We start from the raw sequence: 22,404 nt of genomic DNA, 5'->3' as shown, positions 1-22,404 counted from the left end.
AAATTCGTTGTATAAGCCTCTGAGGGCTGTTAATAAAGTTACTAAGGCCCTCAAGCTGGTTGTTAAACATAACTGTTATTAACATTGAAATTACATAACTAGGTATATAATGCACAGGATGAGGGGTTCATGAGACCTGGCATTTCCCTATTATTTCACATTTCCCCCTACCTCTGCTAAGGGGTTATGTGCAGTGAGAACCTTCTGTCCACTGTGCCGGCTCAGTTCAGTAAGTTTTAGTGGATGGTTTGAAGTTGGCCCATATAGGAGACTTCAAACCACACATGTTAGCAAACTTTGCATCAGTTGACCTTCTTCTGAATTTGCCCTAACCTCTGCTTTCTAGAAGTAATGATTACTGTGCATGCCATCTTCTGTCATAGTTATCTGAATGATTGCAGTGTGCATGTTTTCTCATAAGGTGATGACTGAATCCGTTTTCCTGCTGTAGACCGAGTGCAGACCTGAGCTGTTGCTGTTTGTTCAAGGCAACATGGAAGCTCCTCCTCAGATTGGCTCAAGGTTATGAAGATTTAATCCCAAAGTCGCTTACTGCTTAGCACAGGCTTTTGAGTAGATTAAACTCTCATTTGTTTTGGTGTGACAAGAGACATACATGCATGTGTTCAATTTTCTTGAAAAAAAAATCAAGATAATTTATTTCCATGACTATTATAAAGTATAATAATGAATATAGGTAGATGGGATAAAATAAATTACTGATTTTTAAAGCACTCCATTGTTGGGTTAATGTGTGTGCCCTGGACTAGTTGTTGGGTTGTTATGTGTCCCGAGTCTGTCTCACCATGGGGCTAGGGCCGAATCTTGGGACCCAGCTCCAGGAGTGTGGAAACACAGTCTGAGGTCCTGGGAGCTCTTCTGTTCTCAGGCTCTTGGGGCTCCAGGTGCTGCTGGGGGTGGAGCTGCAGAAAAGCTGAGAAAAAATGGGGGCGTAAGGGCTGGATTGATCCTCAGTTTAAGGGTGAGAAAGGGAGAGAAGCTCTGGTTGTGTCCCGTGGGGATGAGAGTCTCCTTTGGCTTGCTTGGGTTGGTGGTCTGCAGTGGCTGGGAACACAGAGAGGTCTTCTGTGGGAGATGAGACTTCAGCTCTGTAGGTGAAGACCTGCTCCACTGTTCCCCACGGCAGATCCTAAAGATTTTGGTTGATTATTTTATGTGTTAGAAGGAAGCTTTTTCCTCTAAGACAATTCCATTTTTCTATTTTTGCTTTTCTTATCGTCATTTTGGGAATCTCATCTAAAAACTCGATTACCACGATAGTGTCAAGAAGGTTTTCTCCATTTCATCTTTCTAGTGGTTTTGAAGTTTCAGGTCTTATATTTAAGGTTTTAATTTATTTTGATTTGGTTTATTGTATGTGGTGTCAGAAGGGGTTCCATTTTCATCCTTGGGCATGTGTATGTCAGCTTTTCTTATTACTGTTTATTAAAGAGACAATTTTCCTATAACCATTCCTGGCAACCATGGCAAAGGTTAATTAACTACATTTGCATGGGGTTATTTGGAGTTCTCTAGCATGTTCTAGTGGTTTTCTATGTCCGTTTTTGTGTTAGTACCACAAGGCTTTGATTACTACAGTCCTTGCAGTTTGTTTTGAAGTCATATTGTGTATGCTTCTAACTTTGTTCTTTGTATAACATTTTTTTGGCAATTTAAGGTCTTTTGTTGTTGTTGTTGTTCCAAAGAGATCCTAATGCTTTGTTTTGCTGTTTTTCTCTTGTTTTTATGAAACATGACATTAGAATTTTATTAGGGATTGTGTTTGATCTTTATATCACTTTGGATATACTGGACCTTTAAATAATAGTAATCTTTCCTATTAATGATCACAGAAAATCTTTCTCTTTATGTCTTCCTAAGAAAACTTTGCCAATGTTTTAGACTTTAGTACATAAGGCATTTGTTTCCTTGTTCAAATTCATTACCAAGTCGTATTTTTTAGTGCGATTATGAATGTAACTTTCTTAAGGTCTTTTTGGGTAGTTCATTTTCATCATTTGGAAGTGCTACTGATTTTTGTGTGTTGATTTTGTTCTCGGATGCCGACTTGTATCATTACTAAAGCAAGCCATTTATGATTTTTAAAGGTTTTTTGTCTGTAAAAACATAGAGTTTTTTTCTCTTTCCCAATTGGATGTCTTTATTTCTATTCCTGTTGCAGTCTCATGAGGAATACAGGTATTATAAAATGCAACAAGTTTGCTCCTTGGGCAGTTGAAAGCCAAGACATAGGATCAGGAGCCACAATAAAAAATGGTGTTTCTTGTAACAAATAAACAGAGTAGTGGGACATGGTTCGAACCCAAGGTCCCTGTCTGAAAAAAGACAGAATAATGCTGTTACTGTCCTCAGTAACCTGATTAATTTTTATACACGGAAGCATCCTCGTTACAGATGGAGGCTGGTGGATTCCTAAACATGGTCATGTAATCAAGGTCATCCTTCTTTAAATGTCACATGGTTTTTTAAATGGCCAATGGGAATACTCCACAGTAAAGAATTTAGCATTGTAATAAGATTGTAAGTAGGTCTGTCTCCAAGAAAAGGTCATCTGTTTCACCCTCAGGAGCTTTGACACAGGACTAAAGGTTATCTCAAGAGGCAGTGGTTTCCTCTCTTCCTGTTAAGCAGCTGACAGGAGTGTTGGAAAGGAAGATTAAAATACAAAATTTCAAGGAAATGAATAGGCCTAGACAACAGTATATTAAGTAAGGCAACCCAGGCTCAGGAAGAAAATACCACGCATTACCTGTTATGTGTCCATTCTGGCCTCTGCCAAATGTATGTGACCTGCTGGAAGTAAGTCTCAGGAAGCTAAAAGAGAAGCTTTAAGGGAGGACCATAGTGAAGACAAGAGAACAGAATTCAAGGGGAGCAAGGGACAGGTGGGTAGAGCAGCAGGGGACCTGAGGGGGTGTGGGGAAGTCAACCGAAAAGGGTTCGAGTATATGTGAAGACCCCAGAAGGAAACCTGTAACTATGAAAACTAATTTAAAAACAGGGAAAGAAGTGGCAAGCATGATTTTCTACATTTTGGCCTCATGGGGGAAGCTTTTAGATGTTACCTTCTGAGTGTAATGTCAGTTCTCACCTCACACGTAGTCCTTTCCCTGTTGAGGTATAGCCCTTCCATATTAAATCTACTCAGAGAGTTTACCATGAAATAGTGCTACATTCTGTTAAATGCCTTATCTTTTGCTCATCTTATTTGTAGTTGTTAACAGTTTCATTATATTAACTTGATTTGTCCCCAAAGACAAATCTTACGTGATTATGGCTTATATTTCTCTTTGTATCCTGTTGAATTTGTTTCTGTCAACACAAAAGGAAAAAATTCCTTACAACTGTTCAAAGTTGGTAAGAGTTTATTTTAGACCTAAATATGAGTAAGCATAGCCTGGCGTGGTCTCCCCAAACACTATGTTCTGACGAGGTATCAATTTAATGAAATGTTTATAGTGCCATAGAAGAAAGTCATAAAATAACACACTTGCACACACATTGGTGGTGACATTGGATAGGTAGGTAATGGCGAACATTAGGCCATATGCTAGCTGATCCTACTTTTGTTTAACCCATTGATTGAGGAGATCAGGAGTCAGTCTGTTTATACATTCCAAGAGGATTTTATCAGTTTGTCAAAGGATGTTTGGTCCCATGCAGAGGTATGCAAGAAATTGCCATTAAGCTGAAGTAGCTCAGGATAACTTGTAATTAGGTTCTGGGTTTGCAACATTCCAACCTCCCCAGGTCACTGATTCAGTCTGCCTTTGCAGGCACTGCTTCCTTCCAGGAGCCCTTGTCACAGTTTTATAGCATTTTGTTGAGGTGGTTTTTTTTTTTTTTTTTTTTTTTTTTTTTTTTTTTTTTTTTTTTTTTTTTTTTTGCAGCTGTTTGTTAGTGATATTTGACTGTGATTTTATTTCATTATAATATTCATATCTGGCTTCATAAACTGAGTTTGGAACTAGTCTTTTTCTTCATTTTTTTTGGTAGAGTTTGGGAAAGATTGCATTAATTCTTTAGACATTTGTTAGTCTTTACCACAGAAACCATCATTTCTGCTGATAAGAGTTTTGAGAAATGAAAATTGTATCCTGTGGATGACACTGAAGACTAACCATTCTTAAGAAATAAAAAAAAAAAGAAACAAGTAACATGTAAAAAATAGTGCTAATCAGTGTAAGAACTCTTAAAATTTTGGAATCTGTTACATATTGAAAGTATTCAGTCATCTCTTGCGGTCTGGATACAAGATACATGGATTAGTGTATGTGTGGTCTTGGGCCCATCACGATATGATAAAATAGTTACAAGCAAATATGCATGTCTAGGGCTGAGGATAAAAACACATAAAATAAAACAAACCAAGCAAAATAAAAACCCGTAGATATGATGCTTACTATCTAAGTATCTATCTACAAATTTTAAATTAAAATGTGTTCTATTTTGTGAGGCAAGGTTTTGCTCTATAACCCATGTTGATGTGGTGCTTACTTTTTAGCCTAGGCTGGCCTCAAAATCACTAGGTAGGTTAGGCTGGTCTTGGGCTCAGCCATCCCCCTGCCTCAGCCTCCCAGTTCTAGGATCATAGGCATGCACTATGTTACCAGGCTGGGTGTTTGCTCTTTGATGTTTAGTTCAGCCATGGGGAACTGTCAAGAAATGGGAAGCATGACTTTGCATTTCCTAAGTGTCAGTACACAGTCAATTTCTGCTTATATACGTGTGTATATCATGCTAACTGAATATTATTAATCTCAGTCAAGTCTTCAGATCATATGGGAAGTTTCCTTGTATTAAAGAACAAAACCTTACAAATTTTACTGTTGAAAATATTGGATTGACATTTGTTGGAAAATCAGAAGCTCTTCCTAAATTGTGAATAAACTTAATCAGATTGCCAGTATTTTACTGTAACATTTTTATGTTCTTAGTTACTGATAAGCACCAGTTCAAGCCAGAACAAATGCTATACCGGTTCCGATATGACGACGGTACATTTTACCCGAGGAGTGAGATGCAGGACGTGATTTCTAAGGTAATAGCATCTTCAGCCAGTTCCATAACAGGATTCCCGTGGCCGTACTTGGGGAAGATGAAAAGCTACTGAGAGATTCAAAAAAGTCTTCTAATATATGAAACTCCTAAAATACCTTATATAAGTTTTTGTCTTATTAAGATGTCTTATTAAGAAATTCCAGTGTTAGATCATTTTAATTCTTTCACGTGGAACAAACTCTGGCCAAAACATTTGTATGAATTTTAAAACCAGAAGTGTAAGTACAAATACAATACTCTTTTTTATTGCATCCTTGCAAATTTTATACTGAAATATAACTCGATTCTAAATATTCTAGATTTATTCTAGATTTATTGCTGTATGAACTTTCTGTTTGAAGTGTATGTTATAATTAGGAAATATTTTAGGTGGTCTTTTATATATGTCTTACACGTATGACAGATTCACAGCAGCACACGCCCTCCTTGTTCTTCAGCGGCTTAACTCCTATATTTATTCCGTATTTCAATATTTAGATAGAATCTTGCTAAGATTGCATAATGACTGAAGAAGACGGTAAAAGAGTTGATTTACTACTCTGAACACTCAGTATCACGTCTCTTGAGTGATCCTATTCATTTCTGACCTGCTTTTGTTTCACACAGGGTGTAAGACTCTACTGTCGTCTTCATAGTCTGTTCACTCCAGTGGTTAGGTGAGTCGGCTTCTTAGGGGGTCATAAATGGAGATGCTTGTGTTTCATCTTGGAACTTGAGTCATTCCATTTTAAGTAGTTGTTTATGTCAAATAATCCTACAGTTTTGTGGCACTATATACTCAGTGTCTCTTGACTTTGTTAGGCTTTCAAAACTTCTTTTATTTTTATCTCATACCACATTCTTCAGCTGAAAATGAAATAATCCAGATTCTCTTAGTATTTAATAAATGAGAGTTGAATGTTTTGGAAATGATTCAGAAATTCTGTTAGTTCTAATTGTTTATAATTAGGAATATTTTTAGATCATATATTTAGGATTTTATGTAATTGAACATTAGATGTATATTTTATATTTTTGATAGGCTTTTACTCTCAAAAGGTCATTTTTATTGTAATATTAAGAATTATTTTATACTCAATACACATAATTTTGGAGTTTATTAACTTACTCATTTTTAAAACAAATGCATGGTCCATTTTTGAAGTGAATAAATGTAAATGTATGTTTTAGTAATGGCTATAAAATCTAAGTGTTTGTAAGCAGACTTTTATTTTACATATGTGATATCATTCTAACATGCTGCATAGATAGATAGGCAGAATGAAGACTGATAGATAGTTGATAAATAGATAGATAATTGATAGGTAGATAAATGATTGATAGAGGATGGCCAAGTAGATACATGGATTCATAGATGAGATAAATAGAAGATAGATACTTTTTCCAGGAGTTGCTGTGTCTGAATATTGAAATTCTCTTTTACACCATATAAAGATTGTGAGTAGCTTCTTCAGAAGAATTGAATGTCTTCCTACCTAGTTTTCTTGAATAAATGTCTACTTTAGCAGCAGGCTTCACAGTGTAAAGTTGGGAAAGAATTATAAGAAAGTGTGACTTTATAATGCACTGCTGCTGTAAATCCCTTTTATATGTTTTGAATAAATTAATATTAAATACTTAGCAAGGATGTTTGTTCTTTTCTGCTAATTAAATAGAAAAGAATAATAGCCAACTCTTCATGTCACCTGTATGTATATAAATATGTGCATGAAAATATGTTTAAAATACATTTTAAAAATTATCTTTATTATTATTATTATTATTATTATTATTATTATTATTGCTGTATGAGATTTTATATCAAGAAAGTTACAGTCCTTAGGAACCAATAGGAAGGAATTATTTCTTGGCTAGAAATGACCATTATTTATGTGTTGTATGAGAAAATATATGGAATTAAAACATAAAAAAGATGTACTGTATACTAGTTACTCATTAATATGTATGAATTTAATTTATGGAGAAAAATTTCTTGCTGATAGGAACCAGACACCCACATCTGGCCCATGACTAGCTCATTCTTTCCTGATGATGCTTCTGGAAATCAAGGTGAAAGGTGATAGCTTTTAGGAAGTTGACAGTCGACTCAAAAGAAAGGAAGATGAATTTGATTCCTGAGGAAAGCAGTTCACCTACTGAAGGCCAGAAGTTTCAATCACACTTCAGAGAGCTTTATGTGCATGTGGATAGAGGATATGGAGATCAATAGTAAATTACTGACAGAGGCTAAAGGACAGGACATAGAGGCAGGATTTGTTAGTCACCTCGAGCTATTAGCAGCTTGCACCTTTGCTTGTTTGTTTGACATTTTGCAAGGACTGTCATTTTACTCATTCTCTCTTATCTGGACCTACAAAATGGAATCAATTGTATATTCTGCCTTAGTGCACAGGACTGGTTATGACAGTCAGTTTTTCAATGAACTTTGAATGATTTCTCAGGCCAGGAAAGTCTACTGAGCAGAAAAGAGGTTGCTGAGAGAGCCAGTCAATGCCCCAATTCCCAGGTGTGTGTGCACGTGTGTATGTGTGTGTGTGTGTGTGTGTGTGTGTGTGTGTGTGTGTAGCTTCATTGTTCCATGCTTTGCTTAGACAGATTATGCAGTCTTTTTGTACCTTCTTTGGGCCAGCAAGCTTTACAGAGATCCTGTGAATAAGTACATGTACATCCCCTCTCTTCTTGGAGAATATAGAGACAAGAATATTCTTACTCTATTCTCCACACTTTGAGGATAGTTTTAGTAGCCATGACTTAGGGGTAGAAATTTTATTTTGTTATTCATCTAAAGATGCCATTTTTCTAGCTGGATCACCATCACATTTAATAGAAGAATAATCTTTTGTGTAAAAACATGTGAAAGAAAAAATGCTCTATTGTAGTATTTTGACGGGTCAGACCTCTCTTTGTATATTGATAGATCTTTGTATGATACATTCTTTGTTTATTTCTCTTATTTATACATACACTGGCTGGCTGAAAGCTCACTGGTAGATTTTTCTCTGCACACTGATACTGAATGGAAGGACTTGACTGGGCTTACTTAGTCTCTTATTTAACACCTGTGTTTTCTTTTTTCTTTTTCTTTTTTTTTTTTTTTTTTAATAGGGATAAAGATTACCATTTAAGAACTTACAAATCTGTCGTCATGGCGAACAAATTGATAGACTGGTTAATTGCACAGGTAAGGAGGCCGACAGATGTCACCCAGCTTCCTTCATTCTTAAAAAACAAGCAAACTAACAAAAACAAATAAAACCAACCATCAAACATAATTTGATTATCAGTGAAGATTAGTTATGTTGCATGCTTTTTCTATTAATTTGTTTTAAACTATCTGTTTATTACTCCTCACAAATGATTCTACTCTCCCATCTCATTTTCTCTGATACTGGCTGGGCGTGTATAATACAAGCTGTATTGTCTGTGAAGTGCAGATGGTATACTCACTGTTGCTCAGATTATTTGGATCTTAATGCTGATAGCTGGGGTTGAGAAAATTTATTCTTATAAGTAAAAAAAATGCTTATAAGTAAAACAAATTCACATGTATAACATATCACAATAGCTTTTCAAATAAAGATTATGTAGTTATTTTCTTGATAGGTCAACTAAGAAATGCTTGGATATATTCTGCTGACTAAACTCAAGACACTATGAAAATGTGATATACACTTGAACTGAACTTGCTGCCTGGGGCAGGGGGTTGCTTGGTTGAAATGCATTTTTTAAAATATTTATTTATTTATTTATTTATTTATTTATTTATTTATTTAATGTATATGAGTACACCATTGCTTTCTTCAGAAATACCAGAAGAGGGTATTGGATCCTATTACAGATGGTTGTGAACCACCATGTGGTTGCTGGGAATTGAACTCAGGACCTCTGGAAGAACAGTCAGTGCTCTTAAACGCTGAGCCATCTCTCCAGCCCGAAATGCAATTGTTATATGTAAATATTTAAGTCAATTTCATAAGCAGCCTCACTCTTTTGTTTGAATTAAAATATTCTTGTTTCTTTTCTGAATATGTAATAAAATATTAAATATTAAATTTATTAAATATTTAAATTGAATATATGGGTTTAAATATAAAAAATGAAATGAATCAACATTTTCAGTTAGATATCTAATTTAATATGTATAATAATATATAAACAGGGTATATATGTGTACATATACATATATACAGTTTGAGATTTCTTTGTTTAGTGTTGATTTCTAAACTCTTCAGTGTTACCTGTTTTTGTATTTCATTGAGTATAAACTTTTACAGTGAGAAGTTACTGTCTTAGAGGAATCAAAGTGAGTTTGAGAGGACCCTGAATTACATGTCCAGTAGCTTTCTAGTATGATAGCTTCTAATACTTTAATACTGTTGGTCATGTGTGCAGCTGGCCTGGTTCTTTGTTCAGTAAGAGACTTTTTCACAGAATTCATGCTGCTCTAGAAATACCATGAGCCCATATGATATGTGGTAATTGGGGGAAGACTGAGGAAATGGGTTTGAAGCAAAATGTGATGCCAAATCAACCTTTAAATTCTAAAGCAAAAAGGCAGTTATTAACTTTAGGGGAGACAGTTCTTGTATTTTTTAACATTTAAGTAAAATAGGATAACTCTGTTATCCTATTTTATCTGAAACATGATGAAACAAAGTATTTGTTACTTAATTGTCTGAAACTCCCAGGAGGTTGTCTCAAGCAACCAGCATTTGCTGCCAGCTCTGCTAAAACTGAGACAAGCTTGGACATGTAACTCCCTTTCTAGAGTGCAGTGTTTTCAGCTGATCACCTGGTCGTAGAATAGCCATTCATGGCTTCCTACATCGGTCCCTGCAGCTTCATAATTCTCATATTGGTAAATGAGTATGTTTAAGGCAGACTTTCTAGCTCTTAATGCTGAGCTTCAAGATCATGGGCTGCCTTGGGAGCGACATAGTAACGGGATGGTAAGGGGGAATCTGAAGTGCTGAATTTAGGAGAAGAGACAAAGTAAGGCTCCCTTTATACCCAGACTTGAATACGACTTAACCGTACACTAATTCGTACTCACTGGATTTGGACAGCATGGTTAAACAGTTAGAGTTAGCTACAGTGCATCAGTCCTTAGGCTGCTGTGAGTTACCTCTGGATACTGTAGATGTCTGTGATATGTGAGTGATACCATCTTAGAAAATGCAATGACTTTGTTCTGTTCTGAATACATTCTCACTTGCTAGACTGATGCTTTTATTATAATGGTTTATTGCCTTATTCCACAGAGATAACTCCTTACTGGATAAGTATGTTGATGTATTACTAAATCATCTTGGGATTTGTTTATGTGTAATGTGCAGGAAACATTTATATTTTTTAATTAGACAAGTTCTTGTTTTATCCCATCTGAGCATTTTTTTTTTTTTGCACTTTCTTCAGTGCTACCCAGATCTAAGTAGACCCAAATGGACTTTTAAAAGATGTAGGATCAATACAGTATCTCTGATTATACTTATACACCTTTTTATTTAATGAAATATTAGTCTGGTAGATATAACATTTAAATAATCAAATCAGCTAAAGCTTTCACCCTAACCCTTTAAATAGCTACTGAAATAAAACATCAGGACACATGCAGGTGGGTTCTTACCTTTGAGAAGTTGGTACTCATTTGAGCTCATTTTTAATCTTCTGTAAAATTCTTCTTCAGCATCATTTTCCACAGAGGTCCTCATGGTTCCTCCAGCTAGGCTCAGGGTCTTTTTCTGTACACTAGAGAATCAGGCTGATTAAGCTTCCTAACCAAATTAGATAATGATACTTAACTAGGTACTACTTTTTAAGTAATCAAATCTTTCACAAGATCCAAATTACTGGAAGGAAAGAAAATGGCTTTTGTTTGAGAGTTTTAATGTGTTGTATTTTTAACTTGATGTGATATTTAGAAATGAACAAATGTATATTTTCAAATGAATTCATAAAATTATCAAATACCTGGATTGCTGAAGATATGATGCATATCTGCAGGTACATAGTCAGTTTGCTTTGGTGGATAACAGAATTACAGTTGTCACAACTGAAGGTACAGTTTATCTTGGTGTTTTATAGATGGGAAAAAGAGATTGTATGTATTGGCATTACATTACTGAAGGTGATCATGACACTGATTGAATTTAGGCAGTTGTAGGAAACTGAACTAACTAAAGAAAAGAGATAAGTCTGAAACTGGAAAGTGATGCTGGAGTTGAGAAAAACCAAGACTGAAAGATCTTGAAAGCCCAAGGGGATACTTTCATCTTGGTTATTAAGAAGCCTCTCTAACTTTAGAACATAGCATTCCTGTGTGGTACAGCTGAGTTCTGCAATAGCTGATGTTGGACTGACTCCAGAAAAAAAAGATGTTAATTTAGATAATGGAACAGGAGACACCAAAAAGTAGAAATAAAATTAAAATGAGAGTAGATTTGGTAAAGTACTTATGTGCTAAGGAAAGAACTAGAGACATGATGTAATGTGTGGGAGATATTTCTTAAACTATAATTCAGGCTCAATAAACCCTCCATTTGTCAATCACCATGCAATGATTTTTTTTCTGGTTAACAGGGCGATTGCCGTACCAGGGAAGAGGCAATGATATTTGCTGTTGGGCTCTGTGACAATGGATTTATGCATCACGGTAGGAACTCTTACCCTCAGATTTCACACATGGATCTCATTGTTTTGGTTCCTCTTGGGACTTTGGGAGTGTCTCAGTGATCCACTAAGGTCAAGATAACCTGTCTGGCTCTTGCCATAGGTCTCAGATGAGTCTCAACATTTGCAACTGGTTTCACGACTAGTGCCATTTCTGTGGCACATTGCTGTTATCTACCAGTTTTTCTACGTTTTCTCTCTCTCTCTTTTTTGTTGTTGTTGTTGTTGACTTCAAAAGAGCCATGACATGACTTAGAAGTTTTATTTCTTTTTAAAAATCTTATATATCTTTTTGAATTTATTTTATATGAACGCTCATGATCTTGCCTGAATGTGTCTAGCGGAATGATTAGATAACAGCATGTATGCTTAGTATTTATTGTTCATTTTACGTAATCGTACTCAAAATCATCTTATAGAACTAAATCTTTGGAAATAAATTTTTTAGTCTATTACAATTTTTTTCTGCTTGATACCTTCAAAAATCAGTAAACAGTAGCATTTTATTTTTATTTTTCAAATATTTATCAAAATAATGAGAGTTCCTCATCTATCTATGTAATCTTACACGGTGCATGCAAGCAGTCTCTTTTTAGTTACAAATGCAATGTGTTTTTCAACATCTGGTTGATAGCACTTCATTCATCAACTACTTTCAGAAGGTTATCAATACCTGTATGAAAAAGGAACACCAGTTACAGCCCTTTGGGAGGTATCCTTTCTCATCACATGCTTGTAAGAGAATTCTGACTCATGTCCTTATGTCTAGATTACCAGAAGTGTTAAGATAAAGAAACATTAGTCCATGGAGAGCAAACTACTGATGGAAGAAATTATAATATTTTAAGAAATTAGAATTATAAAATCCAATGGACACCCGTCAATTATTTTTCTCTTTAACCCAAAGCAACAGACAATCATTTACATAAGCATTTATTGCAAAATATTACGTGACAGCAAAAGTTCAGCTGAAAATGAAAACAGTCCCCAGCCTGAATTTCTTGGTGCTTCTCTTGCCTGTTACGGGCCAATTGCTTCGAGGAGATATCACGTGATCTTCCGGAAGACAATTAGATCATGGAGGCAAAACTTAACTGAGCCCAAAGTGGTTTTCCTTTCTGTTGTTCACTGTGGCTCGTGTTACTGTTTATTGTATGGTGGGCAGCTTCATTTGTCACCATGTTACCAGATGCTCTTCTGTCCAAAGATCACCCATGCACCATCTGCTCCACATTATTTGCTGGAACTCTGTCAAAACGATGAAATAGAATGTCCTCTTGGGTTGTTTGACATATGCCAAGCTGTTCACACACAGCACTTCGTTGTAGCGAAGGCAGGAGGAAGAGTTCTTTGACCTTCATTTTGCAGACGAGAAAACTAATATGCAGAGACTTCAGGTAATTCTAATTTCCACACTCAGAATTGACTCATCACACAGTTACGTGCCCTGGGACCACAGCCATTCCATTACCGAGGGTCACCTTGTCCCCACAAGACACTACAAGGTACTAATGACAAGAAATGAGAAATACAGATTTCTCTTCTCAAGCATATTGGTGGCCTTCAAGATCATATTCAAAATACATTCTTATTATCTGTATTTACCTGCAATGTAAACAAAGCTAACAAAACATATACCAACATACACTGCATGTTACCAGTTTATACTAGGGCTCTTAGGGAGATATTTAAACATGTTAATTTAACATTTGGATAAAAGAGATGAAGTTGACCTTTGCAGAAATAAGATTATTTGGGAATGTAGCTGTGAAATACAGAAGACCTAGCAACTCATGGAAACTAAAATCACATTTTACCCAGAGGACATATTCTAATTTGAAGTGTTGGACCAACTGTGACCACTCAGCAGGAGTTGCTCACATAAAAAGCTACTATGTGTATTAGTTAAGGTTCTCTAGAGTCACAGAACTTATGGAATGTCTCTCCATATTAAGGGATATTATTGGAATGACTTATAGCCTGCAGTCCAACTAACTCAACAATGGGCACCCCTGAATGGGAAATTCAGTCCCAGGAGGCTAGTTGTTCCAGCTAGTACTCTGTATAAACTGAAATCCTGAAGAAGCAGGTTCCAAAACACTGTACTGGCAAGCAGGCAAGGAAGAAGAAATCCTTCCTTCTTCCATTGTCCATATGTAAGCAGAAGGTATGGCCCAGATACCACATGTGGACCTAAGGTGTTCTTTACTTGCTCTGTCCCAGGCTGACCTTGAACTCAGAGATCTGCTTGCCTCTGTCTCCTGGATCTGGATCAAAAGCCTGTGTTTTCCAGCTTCAAGATCTGGATCACTAGTGTGCCCTCCATATCTGATTGTAGTTCATTCCAGACATAGTTAAGTTGACAACAGAGAATCGCTATCACACTATCCAACCCAGTTGAATTTTCCCACAAAGATGCAGAGCATTAAGCAGGCTTATTTTTTGAATGTAGAAAATGCCCTATGTTTTTATCTTGAGTGTGCATGAGATTTAGGAGTTGTCTGAGTTAGGGTTTTACTGCTGTAAATAGACACCATGACCAAGGCAACTCTTATAAGGATGGCATTTAATTGGGGCTGGCTTACAGGTTCAGAGGATCAGTCTGTTATCATCAAGGCGAGAACATGTTGGCATCCAGGCAGTCATGGTGCCAGAGGAGCTGAGAGTTGTATATCTTCATCTGAAGGCTGCTAGCAGAATACTCTCTTCCAGGCAGCTAGGATGAGGATCTTAAATTCCACACCCACTGTGACACACTTACTCCAACAAGGCCACATCTATTCTAACAGGGCCACATCTTCTAATAGTGCCACTCTCTGGACCAAGGATATACAAACCATCACAAGAGTTATTGTATTTTCTTCCTTAAATTTTGATTTGCATTTGGACAATGGAAGGTTAAAAAATTCAACATTGAAAAAATGCTACTCATTTTAAAATGGAAAATCCAGCAGTTAACAATAATTTACAGTAAAGGTAGGCATAGGTCATTGAAGGAATCTGAGGTGTGTCTGTGGGAGACCTTGTTCTAGGAATCCAAAACTGAGCTCATGGTTGACAAGAATTTCCTGAGTGTGTATTGGTGTGGAAAAGAAGCTTGGGATTTGAGTTTACTGAAGTTATTTGAATCTCTCCATTTCTTTAGTCCTAGAAAAAAGTGAATTCAAAGACGAGCCTCTGCTTTTCCGCTTTTTTGCTGATGAGGAAATGGAAGGATCAAATATGAAACACAGGCTTATGAAACATGACTTGAAGGTTGTAGAGAATGTCATAGCTAAGTCACTGTTGGTAAGCTGCTGTCACCTTATGTTTCCTTCTGCTGTAGTGATTAGCACAAGAACACAGTAACATGTTGATGTTTTCAATGCATTTCATTGTAAAGTCCTCCTCGTTCTTTATCAATAATATTAGAATTTTACATTTCAGATTAAATCTAACGAAGGCAGCTATGGATTTGGGCTGGAAGACAAAAACAAAGTTCCAATAATAAAGTTAGTGGAAAAGGGGTCAAATGCTGAGGTAATGTAAATTAGCATTTTTGGTAAAGTTTGTCATTATGCAATATGGTATCAAATTGAAATTAATAGCTATGTGTTTATTGAAGATACTATCTCTGAACAGTTATATACTGAGGTTCTGTTGTAGTGCTGGGTGTGTAGCAGCTGGGAATGTTTCTTAGTGATGATTGGGGATGGGAGGAGCTAGTATTTCAGAGATCTACAGCTCCAAATCAAAGAGTTCCCAAGTGATGCGTTTTGTGTCTACAGGATTGTCCCAATCATGCAATGCATCCTAGAATTTTTTGGAAACTGTGTAGGGTGTAATTGTTGTTCTAGGTCTACCAGATGGCTCTTCTGTTCAACTAAAGGCAATATCTTCTATCTCCTGCTTCTGTTGTCTTTTCTATAAATGTAATTTCCATCATTAAAGCAAATACTTGGACTTTCTCATTGAATTAATTCTAATTGGCACCTTTTCACATCACTATGTTTTTAAACAGTAGACTCCTCTGATCATTGACTCCTTCATTGAAAAATATTCATTCAATACCAGTTATATATTAGGTAGCACTCTAGATTCTAGGATTATAGACATGTAAAAAGCAGATAATGTTCTCTGTTCTGAGCTGGGAATTTGGATGATTTTCCTGTATACACATAAAAAACTGAGTTTGATAATACAAAACAAAAATGTTGTGTTGTATTACATGTGGTGTGTAGGCTTGTAATCCTATGTTTGGGAGGTAGAAATAGGTGAATTCCTGCAGTTACAGGCCAGTTATCCTAGGCTGCTTGGTGATTACCAAGCCAATGAAAGACCAATCTTGAGAAATGAGATGACAAGGTAGGTATCATTTGAGCAACAACAACCAAGGGTTGCCCTTTGACTGCCACATGTATGCACATACATGTACACGTAACACACACACACACACACACACACACACACACACACACACACACACGAACTCTGTTCTGTCTCTTTGTCTCTCTGTATCTGTCTTTATCTTTGTCTCTCCTTCCCTCCATCTTCTTCCCTTTCTCCCTGTTCTTGTCCTCTCTGCTTCCCTCCCTCCTTTCTTCTCCTTCCTTGTTGAGCTTCCCAATGCTGTATCACAGTGATACAGGATTTAAAGACTATCCTGCTACCTAACTTGAAAAGTATATAACCTTAAGAAAACACCTCAGTATTCAGGTCTTTCATAAAAATGTAAGAACTGCAATAGTAGAACAGAATAGTAGAATAGTATAATTTTGAATCGATATAGCAAGGTCAGTGGTACTCTGTGTAAACTAATTGTAAAGGTCTTTTATTTCACCCTAAAACAAAAGTTTGCAAAATAGAGCTTTCTATCAAGCACTCCAAGTGCAAATATATTACCTTTGGTCCATTTGTATTTTGTATGTGTATCTCACCATCAAATGACCATGGTTAATAATTCTATAGGAGAGGATGCTTCTCCCAGACACTTTTAGAGGCTGCTCTTAAGGTAGAGCATCATCTTACTTTGCCATAGATAAAAGACTGTCTCATTAAGTAAATGCAATTCAAGACAGAGGACAGTCTTGCTGGTTAGCACATCTGGAGTACTGTAGGGGTAATGTCATCCTTGTCCTCTTTCAATATGTTGCATTAGGTAAGGCCTGCAATTGTTGGGCTGTACTTGTATAGGTTCCTGGACAGTCCTTCCATTCCTTTGTACTAGGCACACTCATGTGGATGGAGGCTCGAGATACAAATTGGTTGTTGTCGATAAGTTTATATATTCATGCAATGAAAATTTCTGAATTAAATACATAAATTTATATATAATATATAAACAGAATATATAAATACAAATATTTGTATCATATATAAAATATATATCTGGAGAAACATAGATAGATCTCTATCTATCTATCTATCTATCTATCTATCTATCTATCTATCGATAGGTATACCTCATCTATCTATCTATCTATCTATCTATCTATCTATCTATTGTCTATCTATCTATTTAGCTCTCTATCTACCATCTATCTATTATATATCTATCTTAGTTTGTAAGTTAAAGGACAAGTTTTTTTTTAATTTTTTTTAAATTAAATGCTTTGTTGCCACAACAAGAGAGAGCCAAGATGCATACAGTATTAAGGAAAAACCCACATAGGGTTGGGGGAGGGATGCTTTCAACAAGACTCTGCATTCTTATTTATAATAATGCTCTACATTATTATAACTCTTACTCCATCCATAGTTCTTTTATATAAATTTGTATAATGCTGTTGTAGATGTGTTCTCATGTCCAAATCTGTACATGCTGAGCCTTCTCTGATTTGGTTTTGTGAAAAACTATTCATTAAATTATTATTCTTGCTTCTTCCTCCTTAGATGGCTGGCATGGAAGTTGGAAAGAAGATTTTTGCTATTAATGGTGACCTGGTTTTTCTGAGACCTTTTCCTGAAGTTGACTGCTTCCTGAAATCATGCTTAAATAGCAGAAAGCCACTGAGAGTCCTCGTGAGCACAAAGCCAAGGGAGTAAGTGACACAGCAGAACAGGGATGCGCAGAGTAGCAACGCTAACTTCAGGTTGTTATTTATCACTGAGCTCCCATGGCATACAAAATGTATACCTCTCCAGCATGGTGGGAACAGATCACTAGATGAGAGAGAATTGATTATTGTGAAAGGTTCTCACTCCTGAATTAAATGGTGTTGGTAGCAATAACACTTTTCTTTTAGTGTCCAAACTTTGCTATTCTGGGTGATGGTGAGTTTGATTGAGTGAACACTAATTTAATAGAATACCTGAAAGTCAAGAACAAAGAACTATATGTTTAGCTATAGAAAGTGTTGTTGATTATACATAATCTATAATGTACTGTTTATATGCATGACATTAAACTTAGAAGGTATACCATGCATGCACATACTTAGTAAGTTGCCTTTTCCCTTAATGCAAAACCAACACAAAACTCTGTTGCTCTCTCTGCTTCTGTTTACATAACTAGAAAAATTCCAATGTTTGTGTTTCTCTTTCATTGTTGTGACAGAGTAGCTGAGATAACATAAAAGAGTAGAAGATTATTTTAACTTGTAATTGCAGAAGTTTCAGTCTTCTGCAATTTTATGAGAGAAAGGAATGGTGTTGAAAATTTTCTCACCCAATGATGTTCAGAAAGCAGGGAAAGGGATCAAAAAATGGGCCCCTTGACAAGACTTAACCTTCAAAGGCATGATCCCAGTATCTTATTTCCTCCAACTGGACATAGTTACTATTCACCCAGCATCTATGAACTCATGCATGGATCAGCCATGGTAGGAAATCAGTGCCCTCATGATCCAGTTATCTCTAGAGAATGCTGCCATAATGAGACCACTTGACACATGAGCATTTTGGGGACAACATATCTGAAATATGACGATATTTATTATAAAAAATTCTAAGTAGAGATTTCTTTAGAAGAAATTATTTTTTTAAAAAAAAATCTTACCACATTTAAATAAACAGTAACTACTGTTTTGAAACCAATTGCTGTTTGTGCCAAGTATTGATACATAATATAATCATACACATATAGAATAGGGCTGTGCTCTACTGCAGTGTCTTTAGCTAAAACACTGATGCCCATGAAGTTCACTGGCTTTTATTCTCTAATTTATTTCTCTCTGTATCGTTCCAATTTATTATATGTGCTGCCGAAGCGAGCACTTCTAATTTATTTCTGTTAGTGATCTGGTATTTCTTTCTCAGATTAGTCATGAACAGTGGCATCAGCTGGTTGAGATGACATGTATGTAAAGTATTTAACAGAACATGTGAATGAGCTATCCCTGAATTCCTTTTTAAAATTTGTATTAGTTAAAACAAGGAACCATATTAAGATGAATATGAATGATGTCATTTAAAAATGATTGTTTCTGGGAAGCTGTATTGAAAATACGTTCCTGACTCACCTTTGCTTGCCTATATCCCAGATGGGACAAGCTGCCTTACCTCAAGTTTTTAGACCTTGTGTAACAGAGAATAAAAAAGAGAATTTATATGACTCTTGTATTTTTCTTAAATGTGACCAGTTATTCAGACTCAATCATGGACTGGTCTAGAAATCAATCCAATATTGGAAATAACAGTCTTCATTTGAAAGGCTGGATCTGGATATTTTTGAGACATATTTGGAAGTTAGCTGCAATTGTCTGTGATGTTATAAGAGCAAGAGATAAAGTTGGGACAGGATCTGAATTTCAAGCAAGTGTTAGTGCACGTGTTAAGCTCTTTTAATTGTCAAGTTAAAATTACTTTTGTTTCTGCTATAGTATTTAATGTAAGTTGCAGTGATTGTACACCTTCTAATTGTGTTTGTGTTTTGAAATCCAGCATGTCAGTTATGGAAGTCTATCAACTAGCTTTTGTTTTAGTGCTCTGAGTATCACAGAAGATTGGTATTCTAAAAATAGCTTGCAAGTACTAGAAGGAATGAGTCAGGCTTTAAGCAGAAGCAAGAGGGTAGTGGGCTTGATTATTGCTGCTATATCAGCTTTAATTACATTAATTGCTAGCACCACTGCTCCTGCAATTGCTTTGATGCAAGAATTTAAGGGAGCTACTTTTGTTAATCATTTAGCAAAAAATGTTACTAATGTGTTGAGTATACAAGAGGATTTAGATAGGCAATGGAACACCCAATTGATGCTCTTTATTCTATTCAAATTATTGGAAGGAAGTTCAGAGTTTAAGAATAAGGAGCCGTCTTGAGTTTCATGCCAAATACCAATGGATTTGTGTTACTTCTAAAATTTACAGTGATAGTCATTATAATTAGGAAAAAGTTTAAAGACACTTGCAGTGTATTTGGCATAATTCTAACACTGCTCTAGATGTTTTAACTTTACATAGTGAGCTTATGAATTTAAAGAATGCTGCTCTGCTGAGTGTTGATGCAGCAGATACTGCTGATAAAATTACACAGGGCCTGAGGTCAGTATTTCTATTTTGGTGAAGCTTCAAGAATGGCATATATAGCTTGATCATGCTAGCCATTTTTGTTCTGGGAATACTTTTATTCCTGCCCATCTCATGAATGCTTGTCTTTAACAACATCAGCATGTTGGCAGGCAAAGGACATGACTTGAAACTGAAAATGGGTCCCTAGACAGAGTTATAGTTTAACTGTACAGAGCCTTACCAACCTAAGACAAAAGTGCTTTGCTTTTGATAATGCATATTCCACAATGAGTTAGGAAGGCATACTTGTCAGAACAACCTAAGACAGGCTCAGTGTTGTTTATGAAATGAAAAAGAAGGAGATGTGGAGAGTTTTGGGGGCTGCTTGGCAAGAATCTGACGTTGGCCAAGGACAAGGAATTGGGCTTCAGGTAGGAATCTGACATTAGGCTAGAACAAGAAGTAATTTCAGGCAGGAATCTAAACCTTAGGCTAAAACAAGGAAGTAGGCTTCAGACATGAAAATGACTTTGGGTTAGGACAGGGACTTAGGCTCAGATATTCTGGTCATCCTCATAAGTTCTTAGAAAAAGTGATTACAGGAGTTTTCATGAAACTTTGTTTATTGCCTTGCTTGTTCTTTGACTATTTGTGTTTATTGTCCTGCTTGCTCCTTGACTATTTGCATCTATTGTATTGCTAGTTTCTCAACCTAGAACAGACCTTAATACTTGCATGTAATTAAAATGGTATAAAAGCAAAAGGGAGGAGGGGGCATGGGATAGAGGGTCTCTAGGGGAGAAATGGGGAAAAGGGATGACATCTGAAATGTAAATAAAATATCCAATAAAAATTATTTTTAAAAATTTAAAAATTAAAAATAATTGTTTATTTTAACAGTTTAGGAAAATGTGATAGCCATAAATGGTATTCTTATTAACTTTAAAATACTTTTATATGTAAAGTATTATATAGAACACACACATTCAGTATGTGTCATATTTCTCTTGAGTCTGATTGCATTTTAATGTGCTGGATTTTTTCTAGGACATTCCTTTCTGACAGTGCTAAGTCATTAATAGTTACGGGTGCTTTAGCTCATAATGTAACGCACTAAGTGTCCTGAAAGCATAAGTGTGGCTTGTTAATACAGTTTCTCACAGGGAGCATTGGGCTAGAGGGCAGCAAAGAACCACGGCAGTGTCTTCTCTCTATGTATAATTATAGTTCATTTCCCAGTCTTTATCTAGCCCCACTAGGGTAAGGCTATCTTAGTTGCCTATGTGCTGACACATTTAAGGCATTTAAAAGCAATAAAATACCTTAGGAAATGGTTGAAAGACATTTGGAACAATTATTAGTGAATATAAGTATTGGCCCTATGGCTACCCGATTTAACCCTAGAATAACTCATCTACTTACATAGACATTTCAATAAATGATATAGCACAGAGCTAATCACATCAAGTCTAAACAGATGGGAACAAATCCTGAGCCTTCAGAGTCTTGGGCCCATGTTTTCTAATCATTCCCTAAGTGCAGCTGTGCAGTGTAGACTCCTGAAAATTGTTCTTTGACTACACACACACACACACACACACACACACACACACACACACACAGAGAGAGAGAGAGAGAGAGAGAGAGAGAGAGAGAGAGAGAGAGAGAGAGAGGGGGGAGAATAAATAAATGAATAAATATTTTAAGAGATTACATACTCATGTTTGCTTTTAATATACTTGAAGTGTACAACTTTCCTTAATATTCTCCCCATAGTAAGTCCTTAGACTATTCACATATATTAAAGAAAAACTTATCTTCGCTTTTTAAGAGACAACATAAATAAGCTAGAATGGTATTTGATATGGAAAAATCCTCCTGTAATTTACAACATTTATTAATTGGCATGTATATGGTCTTATAAAGTAAAATTCCTCTAACTCCAAACTCTAGTAGACACTTTACACACTGTGGGCTGTGTCCTGGCATCCCAAGCTAGTCTACCTGCTAATTGCTCTTAGAAACTCTCAACATCCTACTATGAGCAGCAGACATGTGCTCATACACTGCATTGTGCCTTGACAGTAAATAGTTATGGTCATCTTATAATAGCTGACATCACAAGAATACTCCCATTCTTAATGCTTTTATTTGAAAATGACCACCTAAACTGCATAGATTAGTCATTTCCCTCCATTCTATGTTGCTGATTAGATAAAGAGTTGA

The 22,404-nt window shown here is 36.0% G+C and overlaps 1 protein-coding gene across 3 annotated transcripts in view; it reads left to right on the top strand.

Moving 5' to 3' along the window:
* Prex2 (phosphatidylinositol-3,4,5-trisphosphate dependent Rac exchange factor 2) overlaps positions 1-22,404 on the top strand; it is a 301,586-nt gene that overhangs the window by 106,333 nt on the left and 172,849 nt on the right. For all 3 annotated transcript variants that reach the window (XM_076924369.1, XM_076924368.1, XM_076924370.1), the window contains exons 12-18: positions 4,959-5,062; positions 5,689-5,738; positions 8,188-8,263; positions 11,662-11,734; positions 14,897-15,039; positions 15,178-15,270; positions 17,623-17,771. In XM_076924369.1, coding sequence (XP_076780484.1) covers positions 4,959-5,062; positions 5,689-5,738; positions 8,188-8,263; positions 11,662-11,734; positions 14,897-15,039; positions 15,178-15,270; positions 17,623-17,771 — 688 coding nt within the window. The remainder of the gene's footprint in view (positions 1-4,958; positions 5,063-5,688; positions 5,739-8,187; positions 8,264-11,661; positions 11,735-14,896; positions 15,040-15,177; positions 15,271-17,622; positions 17,772-22,404) is intronic.

The sequence above is a fragment of the Arvicanthis niloticus genome, chromosome 25, assembly GCF_011762505.2.
Source record: "Arvicanthis niloticus isolate mArvNil1 chromosome 25, mArvNil1.pat.X, whole genome shotgun sequence".
NCBI classification, from domain to species: Eukaryota; Metazoa; Chordata; class Mammalia; order Rodentia; family Muridae; genus Arvicanthis; species Arvicanthis niloticus.
Note: the sequence above shows the minus strand (reverse complement) of the source record. Positions and strands in the feature narration are given on the sequence as shown.